The 24,987-nt window shown below is 43.3% G+C and overlaps 1 protein-coding gene across 3 annotated transcripts in view; it reads right to left on the minus strand.

Moving 5' to 3' along the window:
* The window catches only part of Ttc28 (tetratricopeptide repeat domain 28), a 417,040-nt gene that overhangs the window by 207,451 nt on the left and 184,602 nt on the right, over window positions 1-24,987 (minus strand). For all 3 annotated transcript variants that reach the window (XM_036171626.1, XM_036171625.1, XM_036171627.1), the window contains exons 2-4: window positions 19,584-19,731; window positions 10,208-10,480; window positions 9,138-9,268 (exon numbers count right to left, since the gene is read on the minus strand). In XM_036171626.1, the coding sequence (XP_036027519.1) occupies window positions 9,138-9,268; window positions 10,208-10,480; window positions 19,584-19,731 (552 nt within the window). The remainder of the gene's footprint in view (window positions 1-9,137; window positions 9,269-10,207; window positions 10,481-19,583; window positions 19,732-24,987) is intronic.

Raw genomic sequence — 24,987 nt, forward strand, 5'->3', positions numbered from 1 at the left:
TAGTAAAAATAAGTCGAATTCCATCAAACTGAAAAGCTTCTATATAGTAAAGAAAACCATTGGCAAAGTAAAGGAGCAACCTATGGAATAAGAGATGTCTCCAAACTGTATATTAAATCCAAGACAAATAGAGAATATAGACAACTCAATAGAGAAAGAGAGAGGAAGGGAGGAAGAAGGGAAGCAAAGAACTTTAATGTGTGTATTTATTTTTTAAATATATGTTTATTAATTCTTTGAGAGTTTCATACATGCATGCAATATACTTTGAACTACCCACCCTACTCCTGACACAGACCCACCTCATCCCTTTACACTTTATGTCCTCGGTTTTTAATACCCCACCAATTCCAATTTGTGCTCCCTGTACAGTCACTGGTGTGGGGCCATGTACTGGAGTATGGTCAGCCTAACAGTGGTCACACAGTTAAAGAAAACTGACTCTTGGGCATGGAGAGATAGCTCAGTGATTTAAGAGTACTTCTTGTTCTTCCAGAGGACCTGAGTTCAGTTTCCAGGAATAGCCAGAGCTACCCAACTGGCTCATAATTGCCTGTAAGTCCAGTTCCATGGCATCTAACGCCCTCTTCTGACCTCTGTGGGTACCTGTTTACACACACATATACACATAAATGAAAAGAAAACTGACTCTCAAGCCAGGTGATGGTGACACACTCCTTCAATCACAGCAATTGGGAGGCAGAGGCAGGCAGATCTCTGTGAGCTCATGGCCGGCCTGGTCTACAAAGCTAGTTACAGGACAGCTACAAAGAAACTCAGTCTCAAAAAAAAAAAAAAAAAAAAAAAAAAAAAAGAAAAAGGAAGGAAGAAAAGAAAGAAGAAAGGAAGAGAGAGAAAGAAAGAAAAAAAAAGAAAAAGAAACCAAGCAAGCAAGCTGACTCTCCCTCCCCAGAAACCATCAACCATCAACAGCTCCTCAGCTAGTGTGGGAACTCATGAGTCCCTCTCCCTCCATCCCTAAATATGTATGTTTTTAAAGTTTATATATTTTATATTATTTATGTGTTTATATCCGAGTACATAGATGTACACCACATGCACGCAGGTGTCTGAGCAGACTAGAAGAGAAGCACCTGGGCAGGAGGTTCAGATGATTGTAAGCCACCATGTGGGTGCTAGGAATTGAACTAGGGTCTTCTACAAGAACAGCAAGTGCAGGTGACTGCTGTGTCATATTAAAAAGAAGACACAAATAGTTTACAGGCATATGAAAAGGTGTTGAGACACAATAACCATAAAGAGTATGAAACAAAATGACTATGGGTTGTCACCACATATCTGCCAGGGATGATGCGGTGGTTTGAAAAAGAACAGTCCCCATAGGCTCATATATTTAAATGCTCAGGGAGTGGCGCTATTGGGAGGCGTGGCCTTGTTGGAGGAAGTGTGTCATTGGGGGTGGGCTTTGGGAGTTTTAAAGGCTCAGGCCAGGCCCAGTGTCTCTCTCTTCTTGCTGCCTGTGGATCCAGATGTAGAACTTTTAACTTCTCCAGCACCACATCTCCCTGTGTACCACCATGCTACCCACCATAACAACAGTAGACTAAACCTCTAAACTGTAAGCCAGCCCCAGTTTAATGCTTTTAATAAGAATTGCCATGGTCACGGTGTCTCTTCACAGCAGCACAACTGTGACTAAGCAGATGGCTATCATCAAAGAAGTGAGAACATATAGAAAAGGGGCCTGGTACAGTGCTGGTGAGAATTTAAATCACACTGAAGTTGTGTAAAGCGGATAAGATGCCTTGAGTTAAAATTCACCTGCTTGTTTATATGAAAGGAAATGACATCAACACATCAAAGAGATGCCTGACTCCTGTGTCTTCTTCAACACTATTCACTACAGTTACAACCTGGAAGAAACCAAGATACCTGTCAATGAATCCAAATTTGTTTTGTTTTGTTTTGTTTTGTTTTTTCAAGACAGGGTTCTCTGTGTAGCTTTGCACCTTTCCTGGATCTCGCTCAAATTTTTTAATGGTAATATAGACACAGCCATAAAATGAGAAACTCCCTCATCTGCAGCAACATGGATGGAATACAACAGCCAAGGGAAGACAAACGTTGCAGGTCCTCTAACACACCAAAGCAGTGTAGAATCATGGTCCCTGACCAGGCAGAAAAGGAAAGAGACAGAGAAAGGCCCCATACCACCAAGATCAGAGGGATCAGTCCCAATGCTACACACTGCAGGGCAAGCACATTCTACACAATATGTTATGAATTTTAAAGTAGGTACAGGAAAAGAAGTTGAAGGTTCTCAGTACATAGAAACAATATTGTATGGGGCTGGAGAGAGGGTTCAGTGGTTAAGAACATATGTTGCTCTTGTAAAGGACCCAAGTTTGATTCCCAGCAACCACGCAAAGCAGCTCACAACTGCATGTAATCCTAGTTCTAGAATATCTGACATCTTCATACTCAAAGATATTGTACTCACGTGCACCAACTCCCATGCAGACACATGTACCTAATTAAAAATAAGAACTAAAAATGTAACAATATGCAAAATCACAGAATTATTGACTACTCTAACTTGATCATATACTTTATCCCACTATAACCTGTAAATGCACATAAACACATACAAATAAAAATTGCAAATATAAGTACAAAACTATTTCTTTGGAATTAAAAATGAAAAAGGAAACTAGCAGGAATCTTAACAGGTCTTATTAATAAGAACAAACCTGAGGCCAGTATTTGGGGTGAAAGATCAGAGAAGCAGAACAAGCCACAGCTACCTCAACTTGCCAGTTCCTCAGCTGGTCTTGTTTCCTCAGACTGCAAGCTTCTGTGTCCTCATCCCAATGGCTCTCAGCTGAACTGTGTTGCTTCAAAGCCTGAATGCTCAACCAGCCAAATGCTTAACTAGCCAAATGTTTCTGGTCCTCACGCCTTATATATCTTTCTACTTTCTGCCGTCGCTCCCTGGGATTAAAGGCTGGATTTCTGGGATTAAAGGCGTGTGTCACCATGCCTGGCTGTTTCCAGTGTGGCCTTGAACTCAGAGATCCAGAGGTATTTCCGTCTCTGGAATGCTAGGATTAAAGGCATGTGCTACCACTGCCTATCCTCATATTTAATATTGTGGCTGTCCTGTTCTCTGGCCCCAGATAAGTTTATTAGCCTGCACAATATTTTTGGGAACACAATACCACAGGAAACCACATAGTTACATATTTTATATACACACCTATATTTAAATGCACAGAAAATGTCTAATAAATATATAAGCCACAATCTATTCTAATCATAGTTGCAACTAGGTGTCTAGAGAAAGGAGGACTGACAAGCTGGTTTGGAAACACGTCCCATCCACATGTTGGAGAGAAAAGGCTGGTGCCAGCACAATCTTGATCACAACAAAGGCACAAGAATGACAGTGTCAGGGACGGAGACTCCTTAGTGACCACAGAAGTGAGGCAACACGCTGTCTGCACAAGGACAGACGATCATCTTTTAGTCTTTAGTCCCCTGCAGCTTCTTGACTGTTGCACAAGCCGGACACACAAGAAGAAACCTGACTTTGTTCTCTTCCCAAAACCAAGCATTGCCACCGTTCCAAATGCAGACGCTGAAACAATACAGCTGGGGGATACACAAACATTTCCCTAAACAGGCCACAAAGAGACTGATAAACAGACCTCATCTGCAGACTACTGTCTGGTGTCAAGTAGAGACAGAGAGCTTTGGTGAGCAAGAGATAGATGGTCAGACAATCTTAACAGGGCCAAAGGTGGGGCTTCCACACAGGGGAGCCAAAAGGAGCTAATATACAGAAGGACAAAACTGTGGTGCACAAAGCTGCAGAACTACACACAGAACTGCTGGAAAGTCATAGGGACGTTTATGAAGGCATTTAGACTCCCCCGGAGGCAACTGGAGCCGGCAAAGCTTTTTGAAGAGGTAATTTCACGGTCTGAACTAAATTTCAGGAGGGCAACTGGAAGAACTCTACACGAGATGGCTAGAGAGAGAAGAAACTAGAATTGGGGTGAACCTAAAACAGGGCTTCAGAAATTAGGACATTTACATGCTGCAGCGTGACAGGAGGTACATATGTCAGGAGCTAGCTAACAAAAGAAAATCCCTCTCCAGCAACGCCCAGTTCACTTGAATATGTGGGACAAAGCCACTTTCTGCTGAAACAAGCACTGATACTTTGCAGTTACATGTGGTGTACACGCTGCTGATACGGTGAAGAGAACAATAACTCCAGTAGCAGTGTAGCATCCTCTCAGAATCCTAAAGCTGCAGGCTCTGTTCTCTGAAAGCTGCTCCTATGAAATAACATTTACTTTTCACAACAGCATGTGAACTACCTGTAACAGCACTCAAAGTTACTCGCTCAAATGGTTGTGTCCCCTTTTTACTTTTTAACTATTTTTGTTGGAGTTTAAGATTTCCTTATATTGCTGATGATATATCTCAGTACAACTGTTGTATTTAAAAAAAAAAAATAGCAGGAAGGAACACCATACAACAGAGCCCACGTGGGAGGTTTACTGAGGGGAGGGCAGAGAAGGGGGCAGAGAAGGGGGCAGAGAAGGGGGCAGAGACTGGTCCCTAGCAATGAGAGCCAAGGAAGAGAAAGAGACGGGAGGTGGGCAAGGCCCACCTTTAAAAGGAAACGTAGTGAGTGCACACAGGGGGTGCTCTTAGTGGCTGCAGCTGAGGACACATCCTGTTGGGATCCTAAGGGCAGGCCAGTACAGATGCCTAAATGCTAACAACCACCACTTAGATAACTGGCAAAAATCTATCATTCTAAACATATGCATCAGCAAACACCTAGGAAGCAAGTGTTGATGTTCATCAAAAGATACAAAGAAAGCTGTGATGCAGCCCAAAAATGAAGCAACTCATGTTGGTCCTTCCATTTAAAAGAGACAGTTTCAGGGCCACACAGCAATTACCAATAGAAGCAAAATTCAAATTCAAGGTTGTGTGATGCCTTAAACTCATAATCATTTCACTATCTTGGGCTATGCCCCGTTCTCCTCAACTTGCAGAATTTCTGTTAAAAAGAATGAAGGTACAGAGAATAAGCTACTGAATGGCTCAGACTAAAAGAAGTATGGCAGGAGAGGGCTGGGGAGAGAGAGGGAACACATTTCTATGACAGACGAAATAAGAGCATTCAGTCACCAGACTGACATGAACATGACAGCGAGAGGTGGCACGGGAAAGAACCGGGAGTACAGCAGCAGGCAAGGGCTGAAGGCTGAGGCAGGGCCAGTAAGCCAAAGTGGGGTCCTGAGGGGCAGATGGGTAGAGAAACATGATGCCCCGGAGAGAAATGGGGGTGATAAGACCTTTGGAGGCATCGGTGCATTTGCATATCAGATTTCCTGACGAGAGAGCATTTAATACAATGTAATTTATGGACCCTCCTGACAATTAATATTCACTCACAGGAAGGTCTCTGTGGGTACCTGAAATTAATTTTGAAGTCATTAAAGGAGACAGAAGGTTACTCGCAATGAAAAATCCTGTGGCGAAGGTATCACCTCCCCTATTAAGTATCCTAGAGTAATTGCGTAAAAGAAAACCCCATTGCTGCTAAAGGTGAACAGATTAATGGGTCTCAGGTTGCTGTCTTACTGTTTGTAAAATCCTAGAATGTACTGGAGTTCAGATGCACGAGGTGAAGGATGCAGTTTGTTACCTCCACATGCCCAGTGTTTACAGTGGTTAACTTTGCTGCAGAGGGCATTTTACTTCAATATAAAAATAACTCAACAGAACATGTAAGATGCAACTAAAGGTCACAGAGACGATGTTAGATTAAAAAGTATACTTTATAACAGCCAAGATATGGAACCAATGTAGGTGTCCATCAACAGAGGACCAAAGAGAATGTGACATTTGCAAAAGTGGAGATGTCCCTATTAAGTGAATTAAGTCAGTCTCAGAAAAGCAAAATCACATGTTTTCTCTCAGGTGGTTCTTAGGTTTTATACAGATACAAAATATCATTGATGTGTATCTGGCAATGGAAGGAGAAACCAAGAAGACCAACTGGGAAAAGTGTTTAAAGAGAGGGGGATGCCTCCCAGGCACAAGTGAACTTATGTGAAAGTCCTGTGCAACCCAATCACACACAGTAGGCATGCATGACGAAAATTGTCAAACAGAAAGTAAATCACGGGTTGAACTGGATGCTGGTGAGTGTGGCTGCCACTCAGAGCACTTTGAATTCTAATCAGTGCATAAATTAAGAGGAAAATGTTGCCTAAGCTATACGCGCAAACTACCATCACCTGATGACGGTCTGCACAACTAGAGAACCCAGAGACAACAAAATCATGACCTGATAAAATCACTATGAGAAAATTTCGCAGGGCAAATTATGAGTCTAGAGTTAACCTTCTGTACTAGTGTACAGGAGAGGCCAGAAGGCCACACACCACATCCATAAGGCACGATACACATGCAGGAAACTTTACCTCAACATGTGCTAGTGAGAAGCATAAAGAATGACTAGAGAACAGACCAGGCTCCTGGTGGGCGATCCTCTACAGTGAAGGGATCACTTTCCCACAGTAGTGTGCACACATAATAGAACTCAAATGGAAACCCAAAAGGATGATTCTCTAGAATGTAACAGTCTTGGCAAGTAGCAGAAAAGACATCTTCCAAAGCAGCCACAGTGGAGGCACACAGCAGGTGTGGGGTGTTACATCACAGCAGGGGTGTGAGGATGTATTACATCACAAAGGTGTGAGGTGTTACATCACAGCAGGGTGTGGGGTGTTACATCATAGCGGGTGTGAGGGTGTTACATGTTAAGATGCTTAAAACTGTGTTAGCACAGTTTCCATGTGCATTGGAGTGATAGAGAATCCAACTCACACAAAATATCCAAAACCACTACAGAAAACACAGACTAAGATATGAATCTGATCTGGTGACATACATCTGTAATCTCAGCATGTGGGAGACTAAGGCAGGAAGGTCACAAGTTCCAGGCCAGCCTGCACTACAGAGTGAGACCTCATTGTCTCCAGACAGTGAAGTAAAAATAAAGCTGTAAATGGAAGAATCAAACACAATTCACCCAATTGATTAAAGCAATACAAACAAAACTGCATGCCCTTAACCAGCACCCAGGGCAGAAGCAGCAAAGTTCTATGGGTTCACGGCCAGCCTGGTCTACATAGCGAGCTCCAGGTCAGCTAGGGCTGCATAGCGAGACCCTGTCTCAAAAACAGAACAAGCAAGCAAACACCTATAGAACATCACTTTCTGTTTTTAACTTTCCAAGCTGAGTTTTGCATTCTAATATTAATGCCTCATGTTGGTGCACATAAGAAAGCAAAACCTAGACCCTATTGTTGGTGAGACTAACAAACTCATGTCTCATAATGTAGGCAAAGGAACAAATAAAACATACTAAAGCTTTCGAAGGCTTAGCTGCTGTGGTGCTGTCTCACATTGTATAATGCCAAATCATTTGAAACAACCTAAAATATATAACAGTGGGAGGGGCAGGAGGGCGAAATAATTATGAAGACGACTTTAAATTCAGTAGAAAAAGTTAGAAAACAATCTTACACAAAGGGTTCATTTTTTATTTGAACTGATACAGATAAAACAGTCCCTGTCTTAACTCACACAGCATCCTGGTATGGATTAAGACAGGAGTCACTGTAGTTGCTAAGCAGCATCTTCACATTTCAGTGTACTAAACACCTCAGGGCAGAAACTGCAGTGTACGTGCTCACCGAGTCCCACTTGTGACAGGGGCTCCCGGAGGAGACTGCACCTCTAAGAATCCCAGAAGGCTGGACTATAGTGGTGCTTGCCCCGCCCATGACCTTGGGCTATGTGGCCCAAAGGAGGCAGTGCTTCTTGCCATTGTACAGGAGAAGGGTCACATGCCCTTGCTCCCTGCTCCTGCCTGTAAGGAGGATTCACTCCAGGTCAGATCAGAGGACGACTTCTGCTGTCTACTCTGTTCTTGTAATTGTGAGTGTATTTCCTCAGTTTATATCTTAGTAAATTCTGTTACCTGGGGCTGGAGAGATGGCTCAGGGGTTAAGCGCACTGGCTGCTGTTCCAGAGGTCCTGAGTTCAATTCCCAGCACCCACATGGTGGCTCATGACCATCTATAATAAGATTTGATGCCCTCTTCTAGTGTGCAGGTATACATGCAGAGCACTCATACATATAAATAAAAATTTAAAAAAATAAATGTTTTCTTTAAAAAAAAAAAAAACTGTTCCCCATTTAATAGACTCATGTGAATTGATCGTAATACTAGACTATTAGAACTTTGAACCTAAACAAAACATACAATGGTTCCCTTGAGACAATTTGCCTATACCTCTAAGTTTTGACCATAGTTAACTCCAGGCTTATCACTTGGCAGTTTTCAATGACATAGAAGTAAAGATTTTTAGTTTATCACAATAAGGTAAACAGCAGTACTAAGGAAAAAAATCTTAAAGATTCAGAGTGGGCTGGGAAGATGGCTTAGCATTAGAACGCTTGTCTAGCATACACAAGGCATGAGGTTCACTCCCTAACATCATGAAAAGAGGAGGAGACACCAAGAGAGCTCATGGGGCATGGTTCACAACAGCCATGATACGGGAATACGTAAAATGTCAAAAAATTAATATCGGGGCACAATAGCATGTGTGAATGTGAAAGACATCATGTTAAGTGAAATAAACCACACAGAAAAACACTACATGATCTCACTGAGACATGGAACCTAGAAGTCAAACTCACAGAGGCACAGAGATGATGGTTCTCCTTGTAAACTCAACAGGCTTCTCTCTCAGAAGTAAAAAACCCACTGAAGAAACAAAATGAATGAGCAACAATCATAACACTAGATCACAGGTAAAGCTTGTGTGAGTTTGCATGTGTGTTTCATAGCACACTTGAAGAGAATTAGAACAGTGCACCTGAGCATGCTGTTTGCTCCTGAGATCAGGGACACTATGCAATAAACATTTAATACCTAATCATGCATGAGAGAGCCAATAATTACCAACTCCTGAAGTAGGATGTTAAGGCCTCCCAAACACTTCCTGCACAGATCAACCAAGGGGCTCTATGTTTCTGAAAATGTAGTTTGGTTTACAGGTGAGTTTCCTACCTCCCGATCCTTGAGCTTCATGGCAAGGACCAACTGATGCCTGTGGTTTGTGAGAGCCTCTCGGTAATTTCCTTTGGAGAAGAACGCAGAGCCTAGATTCCCGTGAGCTCGGCATTCTCCTGTGTGGTCACCTGATTTGGATAAGGAGGGAAATTCTCTAAGTTACAGCATTATTTATAACATACATGGTTCTCTTCAAAGCCACAAATTTTCTAGCCAGGACTTGCTACTTTCTTTTAGACTCTATATGGGGAGATGAAATTCTAGAACTCAACTCTCTAGACACAGTTAATCTTGTGACACACACATGGGGTGAGGGCAGCACAGGCCTTGACACAAACCAGCTGCTGCTGCTGCTGCTGGGAGTCTCCTCCTCACTCTACAGATGACCTTTGGTTCTGAGCAATTATCAGCTTGCTGGTTCAGCCATTGGATTCCAGGCCTCCTATCATACATCACTTCTCTCTGAGTATCTGATAGCAGACCCCCACGGTCCTCCTTCCTGCAACCTGAGAGTCCCTAAAAAATCACTACAGTGATGGCCACAATCACAAGTCATGCCTTTCCTTCTTCCTTGCATGGAGAGGCAGGAGGCTCACAAGATATAGGTTGGCCTGGGCTCCACAATGAGACCCTGTCTCTAAAACAGCAAGAAACAAAGCCCCTAATCCCCCCAGTTAGTAAGCGTCAGAGCTACTGCAGTCACACAGCTCCACAATGCAAGTGCTTAACCTCTGTGACTGGCCTGGAACTCACTGAGATCCACCTGCTTCAGCTTCTCAGTGTGGTCCACACCACTCAGCCTGTACTGTGCCCTTTGACAAACCTTGGTACATTCTCAGGGAGGATAAAATTGAAATGAAGATGAGTCATCCAGAGAGCCAGCCCTTGGGGCATTAAAACTGAACATGAAAACCCTGAGGAAGGTTATGAATATGCTAATCACCCTGCTAGGTCTTCTGGGAGCCTCCGATCCTTGTTGTAGGAAAATCCTCAAGACCTGAAGACTCTAAAACCAAATGTCCTGTCAAAATCAGGGCAGGCAGCTGTCATGCAGAAGAGACGCATACCTAAGGTCTTGGCTACATCCAAGTCTTGCTGCATGTACCCAGTGCTCTTCTCTGTGTTCCCAAGAGACCAGTGTGCACTGCTCAAGGCGGAGAAGACAGAGCCTCTCAGCTTGAGGCTGCAAGTGCCAATCTTCAGAGCAGCCTCTAAGACAACCACAGAGGCCCCGTGGTGGCCAGCTGTCAGGAGTTCCTGCCCCACCACAGACACGACCACAAAAGGACTCTTGTCCAGCTTCATTTTCTGAAGCTGCTGGTAAGTGGGCTCCAGGGTGTCTGCAGAAAAAGAAAACAAGATAATGAAGATTGACAGACACAGCAATCTCTTCATTGTGCTCTAGAAGCTTGTCTGTGGCCTAGTTCAAGCCCAAACTCTTCAACTTGAACCTAGTACCACCCAATGGCCCACACATCCTACAGCTAGTCTCACTGTGACCCAGCAGTCCCCTTCCCCTGCAGGCATGGCCACAGTCACCCCCTCTCTGCACCACCCAGCAGTCCCCTTCTCCTGCAGGCCTAGCCACAGTCACCCCTTCTCTGCACCACCCAGCAGTCCCTTCTCCTGCAGGCATGGCCGCAGTCACCCCCTCTCTGCACCACCCAGCAGTCCCTTCTGCAGGCATGGCCGCAGTCACCCCCTCTCTGCACCACCCAGCAGTCCCTTCTCCTGCAGGCATGGCCGCAGTCACCCCCTCTCTGCACCACCCAGCAGTCCCTTCTCCTGCAGGCATGGTCACAGTCACCCCCTCTCTGTACCACGCAGCAGTCCCTTCTGCAGGCATGGCCTCAGTCACCCCCTCTCTGGCTTTCACTGCTCAGGATGCAACACATTCCCTGAATGTGTCTATGAGAACATGACAAGCCCATCCTTCTAGCCACCCTCCACTGGGTACCATCCTCAGCCCACCAGCCCTCACTGACTCTTGTTTCTAAATTCTCTTTATTTTATGGCTTGTGTTATACAGGTTAGCTAACAGTTATTTTCAAGTTGTTCCAAATTTGCCCAGCAAAAATATTTTTCTGGATAAACTGTTGAATACTGTGAATGAGAATTCCTTGAAAGAAGCTGCATCTGCTAATTGGTTGATTAAAACTGTGGTGGTGTAGAGAGGTCCAGAGCCTCATTGCAATTTGTCCTGGACAATCTTTAGCCTACTAAACTTCCATTCCCTGCCCCGCCCTCTTTGTGTCAAACTCCGTTACTAACCGAGAAAGCTGGACTTAACATTTTGATAAACAGATTTTAAAACAACAACAAAAGAAACCTTTTGGAATGTATTAACAAAACTGTAGATTTTTCACCAACTAAAGATCTGAGGACAGTGTCAGGCAACATCTAAGGCCTGAGACAGAGTTATCCAAACCCCGTTCACTGCTATGACCTGCCCGCCTGATGCAGCACCGGTGAATTTCAAATGTGCCGGATTTATGATTTTTCTTTGTTCTGTCAACATAGAAAGTTTATGACAATGCTGCCTTGTCGGAACGCGCGGGATATGGGGTAATCTAAATCTGTGTTCCTAGGCCACAGTCACTAAATTGGCTCCAGAATAAACTCTCTCTTATCCTCTTGGTGGTGAGATGTGTTTTTGTGTCAACAATGCTTTATTCCACAGTCAAGTGGAACAGCGCAGGCTCATGATAAAATCCCTTCCCTAACCCAACTAACTATCATCAAAAGCAAATGAGTAGATGGATTGATAAAGCCTGTTCATAGCTTCTCCTAGGAGATGCAATGAAGGAAATGGGACCCACAGAGCACCAACCATTCTCAAGGGCTACTTCTTACACTAGTTCACAAACACACAACACAAACAAAGACATAAGGAAACCATCTCCTGCACCTGGGTGAGCTATCAGGTGGTAAACGAATATCGGCCTCATTTTATGTTCAAAGGGCAACAGTCAGGTTAGAGGTCAGTAAGCCATGTGGGATTAGTTCCATTTGCAGGGGTGGGTACAGATGACAAGCTCCTGTCCCTGCCCTCTCTATTTTCTCTAAAGATAATAAGAGTTATAACCATGCCTCTAGTGTTCCTGAAACCTCCTTCACATTCGTGGTTGCGATAATCCACACATCAAGCCTGTGGCAAAGCTGGTCTCTTTAAATCTCTAGCCTCCTGGCCAATGTGCTGTATTACCACGAAATCTCTGCAATTTATGACTTTTCGGTCCTCAGCTAAGGAGCTCCCGCCTTAGTCAACATCACCAGGGAAGCCTTGGAGCTGGCTGGTGCCGACAGCATTTTCCCCTTCAATCAGATCACTAAACAGAGAACAAAGAACATTTTTACTCCTGTCAAGATCAAGCAGCAGAATACTAGTAAGCACTGGCTAGCCAACAGGGCTAAACACAGTCCGGAAAGAGCAGGAACTGTGAGCATAGAAGAGGGGCTACCACGGAATGCTGGGAGCAGGGCTCTGGTGGCCCCAGCTGTGGGCTGGCAGCAGTGGCCTTCAGAAGCAGCACCCCACCTCCAATTAGCAAAACTGGAAATAACAGACACCATCATTCTAGGGACAAAGAATCTGGGCATTTAGCCAGGGTCAGAGGCAATGCAAGGGGCCATGCAGGGCCCCAGGCCTGCTGCAGGTCACCACAGCAGGAAGACTTAGTGGCAAGCTACGGAGACCGTACCCAGTAATGCCTTGGAAGGTGGAGATGTACCCTCCAGCCCAACAAGAGCCCTGCCACTGAGCACAGCCCTCAAAAAAGGAATGGTGCCACCCAGCACAAAGTCTATGCACCCCTCTCTTCATTGAACCTGTAGTTTCCGATGCCAAGGATGGTGGGAAAATTGGAATTGGATGTTTCAGCTTTTATAGTGAAAGGCAGGAAGCAGGTATGCAGAATGGGAATTCCTGACATACAAGGAAAGTGTTCTTTCTATTGCTCGTCCTGAAATGACTGACGCAGGCAGAGGCCCATGCTTTAGAATGAGACAGCTTTCCCACGGCCACTGCAGAGCCCCTGAAACAGCCACGGAAAGAGGAGACAGCACGGTGACAGTTCGAGGACAAAGGTTAGGAGCTGCCAGAAACTCCCAAAAAGACAAAAAAAAAAAACTTCACTTGGGCAAGCTTTTTGGTAGAGGAGAATGAAATTAAGAAAACTGTAAGTAAAAAGAAAGAAAGGAAATTCTCACTCAACGTGTATAGAAAGAACATAAGTACATTAAAACCCCAATGGCACTGCAAAGATAAATATAAAGCGGATGTGAAAGTGGTGTTTCAGGGTGGTCAAAAGCTTCATGGGGTGGAACTTGACTCTTAAACAAAGGGCAGCATTAAACCAGTCACGGCTTTATTCTGAGGGGTAGGACTGACTTAATTAGGGAGCCAGCAAGAGACAGACAAATCTCTGCAAGAAAGACAGATTTCTAACATGCCAGTTTGAGCTGATCAGGCAGTATATGAAACAGCAGAAGCTAATGTTGTGTAATGGGAAAAACAGTGAGCGATGGCTGAAAGAACATGCCTGTCCTTCACAACTACTAACCTCAGGCTCCCCATGCTGCCATACGCTATGTGCATATGTGTACATGGACACCTGTGTATATGTGGACATCACTGCCTATGGATACAGCAATATACACAGTGAATCCACTTCACTGTATGTGAGTTCCTTTTTTATGTTATGTTTCTCTCCTTTAGCTGCGAGGTCTCTAATCAGAATCTCTAGTCAGCAGTTTGGTTTGGGAGCTTGAATTGGGGTTTTGATATGCTGCCCAAGCTGGTCTCAAACTCCTGGCCTTGAGCTGTCCTCTCATCTTAGCCTCCTAAGTAGCCAGGACCCCAGGACCATGTCACTGTATCCAGCCAACTGTGTTTGCTTTTGATGAAAAAGATGCTAAGACACTTTTTAAACCTATAGATAACCTCTAAGACTCTTTCCAACTCTGCTGCCGCTTCCTGTTCTAAGATAAACTTGTGCTATCATCAGAGGGACTAATTTTGTGATTTTTAGCAGATTAGACAGAACAGAATGTTGGCAGCCTGTAGCTATTCAGATGTTTTCCTTTCTAGAATGTATGCATAATACATGAAATACCTGGCGTCAAACCAATTCCATAGGAACAGAAAGGCCCCTTGCAACACTGACTGAGCCTCTGTTGCAGGTTTTTGAAATGTAAAGTCTTTATTTACCGTGGAGATATTTTATTCGTGCTCTAACAAATAAAGCTTGCCTGGGGATCAGAGGATAAAGCCAGCCACTATATTAAACATAGAGGTCAGGCAGTGGTAGCACACGCCTTTAATCCCAACATTAGTCAACCATAGAGATCTGAAGGTCTGTACAGACAGGCAGGAAGTGATAGAGCTGAGCAGAGAGAGGAAGTAAGATGGCAGGGCACAGAAAGGTATATAGGCATAAGTATATAGGAAGTAGCTCTGTCTTGGACTGAGGATTTCCTAGCATTAAGAACTTGTGGCTGGCTTGGTCTATCCCTCTGATCTTTCAGCTTTCACCCCAATATCTGCCTCCAGGTTTGTTGGTTTTTTGTTTTTTGTTTTTTGTTTTTTTTTTTAATTAATAAGACTGTTTGGCAATTCGTGTTATACTTTAGGAATTCAAGAAGAACAAGGTCACATTTCCTGACACTTTTGGAGCTTGTGAGGATGTAGCAGAGGCTGGAAATAAATAATCACCCTCTGCTAAGAGGCATGCAACATTTGCCAGCTCTGAGATGCACAACTCTCCACATGTGAACAGTTCAGAACTAGACTCCACACCTTGAACTCTGGTACCTCACATGTCCAACCACTTTATCTAAACAGCCTAATCTACATAAATAAGAAGTGACTGTGTAAGCATCTAGAAGCAGATGGTGCAGCTCCCAGCCAGAGTTCTGAGAACTGCTAGCTGAACTGGGGGAGCTTAAGGAGTCCTAAGGAGGGGGCTTCACAGAGGAAGGGGCCTGGAATACAAACTGAAATGCTGGAAATTACGCTGTTGTATAGAAGGGTCAGAAGTACTCCAGACACAAATGAAAGAGAAGCCAGGTTTGTGACACTAAGACTTGAGAGACTTCCAGTCTTCCTACACATGACGGGACCTTGGGTACCATGAAGGCTTGTTTTGCCATGAGCACCCTGAAAGGAAATGTCCCACCTGCAGAAGAGAAGTCTCTGCAGGGCCAGCCTGGCTCCCAGAACATCATGGGAAGCTCATCATCATGCCACAGAAAGCTGGGCACAGAGGAAACAAAGCCATCTCACTGTCAATGAGTTGTTAGCAAATGGGAACCTAGGGTCAGAATCCTTTCTTATGGGGGGAAAACCCATCTTCCTCACATTGCATTTCCAAAGCAGAGCTCTTGTGAAGAGTGACTGGGTCTAAAAGAGCCCCTGAGGGAGAACAGTCACAGAGGGCAGACACAGATAAATGCAGGTGAGGCCTGCCAACTGAGAGACAAAAACCTAATCACCTGCCAGCCATTTTCCATGGGCACATGATAAAGCAGCCTCCAGGGATCCTTCCAGGGCTGACAGAATCACAACAGACAACAGACAGCTCAAAAGGCAACCGTCTTGAGATGAATCAACTCTCAGAAGAGAGGAGAGAGATGCATGGGAGTCCTCAGCACTATCCCGGCCAGCACCCTGAGAGAACAGTTGGAGGCAACCTCAGCCTCATTCTACACTGCGTTACCAAGCCACAGCAGGCACAGCCCTATAGCATCCCAACCCTTACCCTTTCACAGCCCTGAGCTGAAAAGTGCAAAACAGCAAAAATAACAAGAGACTGAGAAATTGTCAGTTTATGTTTATCTTTATTTCTATATTTCTGTTAATGATTTAAGAGAGAATACATGTATAGTAATGTCATTATATCCACAAGAAAGCTTACTCACATCTGGTTTGTATACATGCGTTAAATTTCAAAGCATAAAATAAATCAGACAATTTGGTTAGGAGCATAGAGAATAATACTAAAAATCAAAATAATTTTAATATGGATAGGCATAGTATATTTATATAGAAAAAGTATGTTAATATAGGCTGGACCTTCCTTAGAAAATGAATTCTTTCTCTTTGCAGAACCAGGATTGAACCCAGGACTCAGTACACATTAGGCAAGTGTGTTCTAGTGCTGAGCCATATTCCCAGCTCTAAAATAAAATCTTGCCTTTTTAAAAAAAAAAAAAAAAAAAAAGAACAAACTGGGGCTGGAGGGCTCAGTGGTTAAGAGCACTGATTGCTCTTCCAGAAGACACATGTTTAATTCCCACCATCCACATGGCAGCTTACAATCACCTATAACTCCAGTTCCAGAGGACCCAACAACCTCTTCTGGCCTCTGTGGGCAGTGCATGCATATGGTACACAGACACACATGAATGGAAACAAAACACCCATAAAATTAAAAACATAAATTAATAAAAAATAAGCACCAAATTGTAGGCATTCTTTCAAGTCATGAGAGCTTTGTTTACAAAAGCACCTGTGCTAAGGAGTTTGTCCCTGTTACATTTAAGAATTATGAAACAGCCGAGTTGGTGGCATATGCCTTTAATCCCAGCACTTGGGAGGCAGGGACAGGCGGATCTTTGTGAGTTCAAGGCCAGCCTGGTCTACAGAGCTATGCCAGAACAGCCAGGGCTGCACAGAGAAACCCTGTCTTGAAAACAAACAAACAAACAAACAAGAAGAATTACAAAATAAGCCAGGTATCTTGGCACATGCCTGTAACCCAGCTTCGGGAGACAGAAGCAAGAGGACTAGGAGTTTAGGGCAGCCTTAGCTACAGTGTGAGTTAGAGACCAGGCTTGGCTGCGTGACACCCTGACTCAACAAACAAACAAAATAATTAAAACAACAACAAAAGGACACAACGGGTCAGATCTATTTGTGAAGGGTTCAAACCACAGGGCTGGACCTCAATGTCAGAAACTCAGAAAATGCAGGAGGATAACACAGTCTGTAAACCAAGAACAGCAAAAAGTGATGGTCCCAGAGCAAGGCTAGGATGCAGGATGGTGCAAAGAACTACTCTGTGCACAGCCACAGGCCCTAGAAAGCATGCTCAGAAGAGGCCCACCCGGAGCAGACAGAGTAGAGAAGGTAAAGTCACCGGCTGTGAGGGAAGAAGAGAGCACGGAAGTGCCCCCGGCACCTGTAAGAAGCAGTTTTCTCCAGGGTCAGCCTCAGGACACTCACTGGAAGGCGGGAAGGAACCCTAAGGGTGACAGCTGCTCTTCACACTACTGGAAGATGTTTTTACATTTTTCTCAACAAATTGCTTCAAAGCCAAACTGGTGTCATTCTGCTGGTATCAACACATGCGGTGCAGCATCCTACAGCAGAAGCAGGAATGCCTCAGAATGAACAGGTGTTATCTTCATGGACTAAACTAAAATGCTGCTTGTATGTTCTTTAAAAGAGGTTGCCAATTCTTGGAGAAGTTCCATGCACATCCTTCATAGAGAAGATAGAGAAAAAGAATGAAGAAAAAAAAGTAGAAAACGGTAGAGAAGACAGACTGGCTTTTTTATTGTCTGTTTCTCCCCAAGTCCTGGAGCCCCAAGTGATCAGCTCTGGATCAGTTTATTGACAGCAAGGCCTTCCTTGGGGAAAGCCTTTGGTTCCTGAAGCAAAGACATGGCTTTGTGAGATTTATGAAACAGCTAGAAGAGAGGTTTCTTACCAATTTCCCCTGAAGATACGAAATGTCCAACTTCCAGGAAAATATCTCTCATATAAAGCTATGAATTGCCTAGAGACATGAGCACTATCTATTTCATCAGACTTTTATTTAGCACACACTTTGAGCCAAGCACAATAATAGGCAACAAATTAAAGCCACCTAATGCTGTAAATGTTTCAAAACTAAACAAAATGTTCATTCTCTCATATAAACAATTAAAAGACAGGCCATTTCTGCAGCAAAGACAGTCCTGCTTGACACAGCTAAGAGTACAAAGATAGCAGGGGCCTTGTCTATATGCTACAAATCCACTGTCATAACTCTGTCACTCCCCAAGATGACAGTTGTTGTATGAGTTTAATCACAACTTCCCAAGTGCTCATTCTTCAAAACTCAGCATTCTCAGAGCTCAGTGAGTGAAGAATGTTTGCCCAGTACTCTTCAGATCCTAGGCATGACCTCTGAGGACCAGAGACTAAAAGAAAATAAAACCACTGCTCTGCAAATGAAGACAATCTCCTCAGGGCCTTAGAATTCCTCCACCCTTCACAGTACCATCTCCATGTGTTCTTCTGTTTTCTCAGAAGATCAATTGAAATAAAGCAAGAGAAAATAAACAGTCTCTGACTGTCTTACTTTTCATCTCTTTTGAGTGCAAAACACAGCCTCTTGATGCTCCTCTAAAGATGTGGGGTGCCTCCCACGGCTATACACACACTTGCTTAAGAAATGTTAGAACAAGCCAGACATGGTAGCTCAAGCCTATAATCCCACCAGTCCAGAAGCTGAGATAGGAGGAGTGGGATTCTGTCAGGAAGAGAGAAGAAAAGTGTGACTGAGACCTCCTGAAAAAAGCTGTGTCTCCAAAGGCTGGGGAACTTGGCACACTGCAGGGTTGGGAGCCTAGTTACTTCTCTTAAGCTATGTTTAGCCCCTAAGGAGCTACCCCTTGCCCACCTCTGTGTCAGACCTGACATCCTGATAATTGTAACATAAAAACCTTCAAATGTGCTAACTTAACAAAACCCTATCCTCCACAAATGGCAGGGCTAAGGATGTTAGCAGCTGACATCTCAGGCCCATAGTTGGGAATCCTCCACCCCGGTGTCACCCACCTCTCTGCTATGTCTACAAGTAACACCTTGATTTGTGATGTTCTCTCTTATCTTGCTACAAAACTCTGTAAACTACATCCATATTGGAAAACATGGAAGTGGAGGAATCTAAACTGTGCTCCCGTGGCCACGGTCACTCACATTTGGCTCCAGAATTAACAATCTCAATCTCTTTGAATTGACTGCTGTGTTTTGGAGGGAAGAAGGGAGAGAAAGAGAAGGAGAGAAGGGAGGAGGGTGGGAGGGAGGGAGGGCTGGCTTAATGTCTTCTCTTATTTTATTACTTCTAAAAGCTGTATTTGTCCATTCAAGAAAATCAACTTATTGTTAGAAGTATTGTGGTTTAAATTATTAAATCTAATTTCACAGTGCAAATTATTTAAATACTTCTAAAACACAAAGACGTGAGCTCATGTGCCCATGTCAAGGATTCATCACCAGCCCACAGACCCCAGCAGCTCTCATGCATCATCAACAGCAGCTACTAAAAGGAATTCTCATCTCACCTGTCTAAAGCAGAAGTTCTTGACCTCTGAACCCTCTGAGCTGACCTTAACGTCCTGGAAGGCTGAGTGTCTTGTTTTTCATTAATACCTGAAGAACTTTATCCTACCTACCTCTCATGGGAGACTTCATGGCAGCTTCCACCATGCCCACCAAGAGCTGGAGACTTTTGGGGTCTTGAGCCAGCCCAGATGCAAAGGCCGCCAGGGCATCTGCGTGACGTCCAAGGTACTGGAGGGCAACACCCTGTCGGAAGTATGCCTAGAAATACAGGAAAAATAACATAGATTTTTATTTATCACATTGCTGTTTGGAGTGCCCACAGGGATTCTTTATCAGGTCTCTAAATAAGATGCCTATGGCTCAAAACAGAATAAAGGGTTCATAATCAGCTCATTTCTTCTAAACATCACAGACTATATTTCTTCTATGAACTTACATTTAAAATTTTCTTTCATTTCTCAGACACACTGATTGTATTCTATTCCTTGGTAATTATCCTCATATTGTTTCTAAATCGTTTAAAACACAGTTCTTAGGCTGCAGCTATACTTCAGTTGATATAGTGCTCACATACCAAGCGCAAAGCCCTGGGTTCCACCCCCAGCACCACATAAAGTCAGTGTGGCAGTCCAACAGAAATTCTTATTCTTAACTGGCCCTCGTAGCCATGTAATCACAGCACTTGAGAGACATAGGAAGAAGGATCAAGAGGCCAATGCTGTCCTTGGAAACACAGTAAGTATGAGACACCCTCCTTAAGAATGGCTATCTGGAAATTTCCTGGTATCTTACCACGGTACATTAACAAAGAAGAGTGAAATGCAGCTGTGCCACATGTTATATCATGCTGTAGTTTGCCTCTCTGCTGTGCGATAAGACAATGGCAAACAACAACTTGGGGAAGAAAAGCTTTTATCTGGCCCATGATACAGTTCATCATCAAGACAAGTTCGCTCGCTCTCTCTCTCTCTCTCTCTCTCTCTCTCTCTCTCTCTCTCTCTCTCTCACACACACACACACACACACACACACACACACACAGCAGCAGCAGCAGCAGCAGCAGCAGCAGCAGCAGCAGCAGCATGCACACATCATTGTTTTAAAAATCAGTTTGGACACCCTCATTTGTTGTTGTCTTGTTTGGGGGTTTAGATGGACGGTTTTTGTTATTTGAAACAGGACCTCACTATGTAGCCCTGGCAGGCCACCACCTCCTTGTGGCTGTCCTTCTGCTCACCACACCTGACTATGGTTACATGCTCTGTGGGGTTTCAAACATATTTTAAAGTAGTTACCTAAAACATATGTGCTTTCCTTCAAAACAACCAAGATTATTGTCCTTTTCATCTTTTAATTGGTTAGTTTTAAAACTGATTAAAAACAAAACAAAATAGAACAATGAGAAAACAGGAGACCATTTCCCTTTCAGCTAACTAAAGAAATTATCAGAGTTGAAAAATGTTTGACTAAAGAATTCTTTTTAAATTCTGTTTATAAGCTGGACATGATGGGACACACCTTTACTCCCAGCACTCACAAGGCAGAGGCAGGTGGATCTCTGTGAGTTCTAGGACAGCCATGGACACACAGAGAAACTCTATCTAGGAAAAAAAAAATCAGTTTGTGTGTGTGCTCCAGCATAGATAGACTGCAGTGTTGTTCCACAGTGTTTTCTGAGACAAAGTCTCTCTCCCTGGGATTAGGCTAACCTGGTTGTCCAGCTTCTGCCACAGCTGGGACCACAGGCATTGGCTTCTCTCTACCTACTGTTACAATATTGTTTACAGCACAAATTTAACTTTGTTCAGTTAAACACACTTGCCCATTTTCACAAATGACATTTATGACATGTAAAGGAATTTTCAAACTCTTGAAACGACTGTTTAAAATACACATCTATACTTTCTATCACACAAGCACACAGAGAACACGGGAGCAGGGGACTCTCACGTTCCTACACAAACCCGCTTATCTCATTTTTGTAGCAGTATGTTGATGTAATCTGAAGAAGATAAAAGACAATTCTGGGTTTCTACCAAGAACTACCCATAAACAGAATGAATGCTCAAATGATTGGGGGCTATTTTGTCTCTATGGGTTTAAACTAGCTGTAAAAATGAAGGCGTAGTAACCCAATAACCCAGAAGTATGCTTTCCTTGCTAGACTTGGCCTCTGTTTCCATCTTTAATGTGTTTTCAGACCTTGTTTCATTACTGACTCATGCCACATTTTAGGGGGTAAAGTAATACAGTACACCTAGAAACAGCCATAGTTCTATAGGTCTAGAAGGGATGTATAAGACTTAAATACAGATATGCCCTGGTTTATATAAGTATACCTATGTAGCTCGCATGTGTGTAAGACTTAAATACAGATATGCCCTGGTTGATATAAGTATACCTATGTAGCTCGCATGTGGTTGGACAACCAAAAAGCCCAAGGACCCAGGGAGGCTGTGCAGGAAGATTACCAGCATTTGAGGCCAGCCTGATCTCCGACCATTCTAGGCTCCAGAGGGAGACCCTATCTCAAATAAAACAAACAAACAAACAAAATTTAAGTATGTATGTACACATATACATAAATGTGTTGGGTATTTGTAAGTAAAAATTATTGCTTATTGAGGGAGATAAACAATATATAGAGTTATTGGTTTCAGGTATGCACTATAAGAAATAAAAATCTTAAATATTTAGTCTTAATTTTGAAAAGTTCTTATATGCTTAAAATAAATCTCCCATTATTTCACTGAGAGATCAATGATTTCATGGTTTATGAAGTAAAATTACGAGAAGCATGTTTTACTTTGCTTACCCCAGAAAGTAAGCCAAGTTCAATAACAATTGCAAGCTGTAAACGACAGATCCTCAAATAAGGTGGAAGGTAAAGACAGACACTCAGGTTGTCTTCTGCTCTTGTGCATACCATGGCATGCCTGCACACGCACACACACACACACACACACACACGCACGCACGCACGCACGCACGCACATGCACACGCGCACACGCACACGCACACCATTGAAAGATGCCAGTTGTGGTCTCAAGTGACATGGCAGTGCTAGAGACTCTGCCCATTTCATTTTCTTTGGACTCAAAAGGAGATGAGAAGGGTAATGTTGGACTCCTGCTTCCCACAGCTTTAGATTCCTTTCTTCAGAAGCAGAGAGAAGGCTCAAAGGCCTTCTTCATTCCCCACACCCTCCAGACACTGTCAGTGTTCACAAGTGTTCAGATGGGGTGAGATGTAACGTCTGAACAACACATTCCACATCAAGTGGGCACTAATGGGGATCTCCCACCTCTTTTCCCAGCAATAGGTCACTACAGAACAAAACTAACTGTTTAGATGTCTGTGAGAGATATGCCAAAATAAAATTTAAGCTAATAATAATGAAACCTAGATTGTAGTTTATTGTGTGACAGATTATAGAGAATTTAGCATAGCACCTGACACAGAATAGAACTGGCTTCTCTGCTAGTTAATGAAAAAAGACTTAAGAACACAAGATTCTAGATTAAGAGAATACATAGAATTGCAATATATCCTTAATTATTACAAAATTAGGGGCTGGAGAGATGGCTCAGAGGTTAAGAGCACTGACTGCTCTTCCAGAGGTCCTGAGTTTAATTCCCAGCAACCACATGGTGGCCACAACCATCTGTAATGAGATCTGGCGCCCTCTTCTGTATGCATAATAAATTTTTTAAAAAAAAGTTCACTTATTGCTTGGTGGTGGCGGCGGTGCACACCTGTAATCCCAGCACTCGCAGAGGCAAATGGATCTCTGTGAGTTCGAGGCCAGTCTGGGATACAGAGATAGTCCAGGACAGGCTCCAACGCTACAGAGAAACCCTGTCTCGAAAAAACCAAAATAATAATAATAATAATAATAATAATAATAATAATAATTACCCTTCTCCACAGTCTAACTGGGTGAGTCTACTTGATCCTGCCCATCACATACCATCCATAACCAGCAAATATAGCCTGGTGCCCACATCCTGGACCCTGGCCTAGTTTAGCTGCAACTGCCTACACTGCAATCAGCCTCTAGGCTCCCACTAGGAGCTGCCCTGCCAGACCCCACCCCACACAGCATCCAGCCTCTCCACTCAGCCAGACAGATCCTGCACATCATTCTCCAGGGTCTAGCTGGACAGGTCACCTTCACAAAAAGTAAGGGGAGAAACATCATAGTTAAATGGCATCATACATCCAATGGACTAATGGATATCTAAAGAATATTCCACCTGAACATCAATGTATATTCCACCCAGCATCAAACAGAAGCTTTCCTAAAATAGACCTCATCCTGGAGGTACAAGGCAAATCTCTACAAATTCAGAAAGACTGAAAAAATCCCGTGTATTTTACCTGACCATAATGCAATAAAAGTTCAAATTGACAGCAAACGCATCTCTAGTAAATGCACAAACTCATGAAGATTAAACAACTCATAGCTGGATGATGAACATGTCAAAAAAAATCAAGAGAGAAAAAATAATTTCTGGAACTCAATGAAAAAGAAAACACAACACAACAAAACCTCTGGGACACAATGAAAGCAGTCCTTTGAGGGAGATTAACAGCTCTAAGTGCTTAGATCTAAAAACCAGGAATGACTTAATGATACAACTCAAAACGTACAAGAACAAACCAAACCCAACCACAGCTGATGGCAAGAAATAAAATCAGAGCAGACACCAGTGAAATAGACGTCAAAGGAAGCAATATGACAGCAGCAGGAGACTCAGTGAGTCCAAGCTGGACCTTTGAGAGGACAGACAAGATCGACAGACCCATGACCCACCGAGGGTCCAAGTTCACAGCGTCAGAAATGACCAGGGAACTATTACAGCAGAAGGCAAGGAATTTCAAAATATTATAAGAGAATACAGTAAGCTGTGCAACCTCAAGGAAATGGATGAATTTCTAGATTCAGAAAAACAACCAAAATTAAACCAACAAGTCAACAACCTAAACAAACACATAACAAATAAGGAGACTGAAACAATAGTTAAAAAGCCTTCCAGTTAAAAAATATCCAGGCCCAGGTGGATTCACAGCAGAATTCCACCAGACTTTCAAAGAAGATCTGTGGCCAATTCTTCTTAAATTATTAGAGAGAGAGAGAGAAGTAAAAACAAAACCAAACAAAGCAACAACAACAACAACAAAAAGCTACAGGCCAATATCCCTGATGAACACAGATTTAAAAGTTCATGGGGTTGGGGATTTAGTTCAGTGGTAGAGCACTTGCCTAGCAAGCACAAGGCCCTGGGTTCCATCCTCAGCTCCAAAAAAAAACAAGGTCCAAATTTCTGAATAAAAGTTCTCAGTGTTTGCAAACTCCATACAGACATACATTAAAAAGATTATCCACCATGACCAAGTTGGTTTTATCTCTGAAACACAAGGAGATAAAAGTGAAAGACCACACAAACAGACTTAAAGACAAAATCACACGACCATCATCTCAACTAATGGAGAAAGTCTTTGACAAAATC

Source organism: Onychomys torridus, chromosome 22 (genome assembly GCF_903995425.1).
Source record: "Onychomys torridus chromosome 22, mOncTor1.1, whole genome shotgun sequence".
Lineage (NCBI taxonomy): Eukaryota > Metazoa > Chordata > Mammalia > Rodentia > Cricetidae > Onychomys > Onychomys torridus.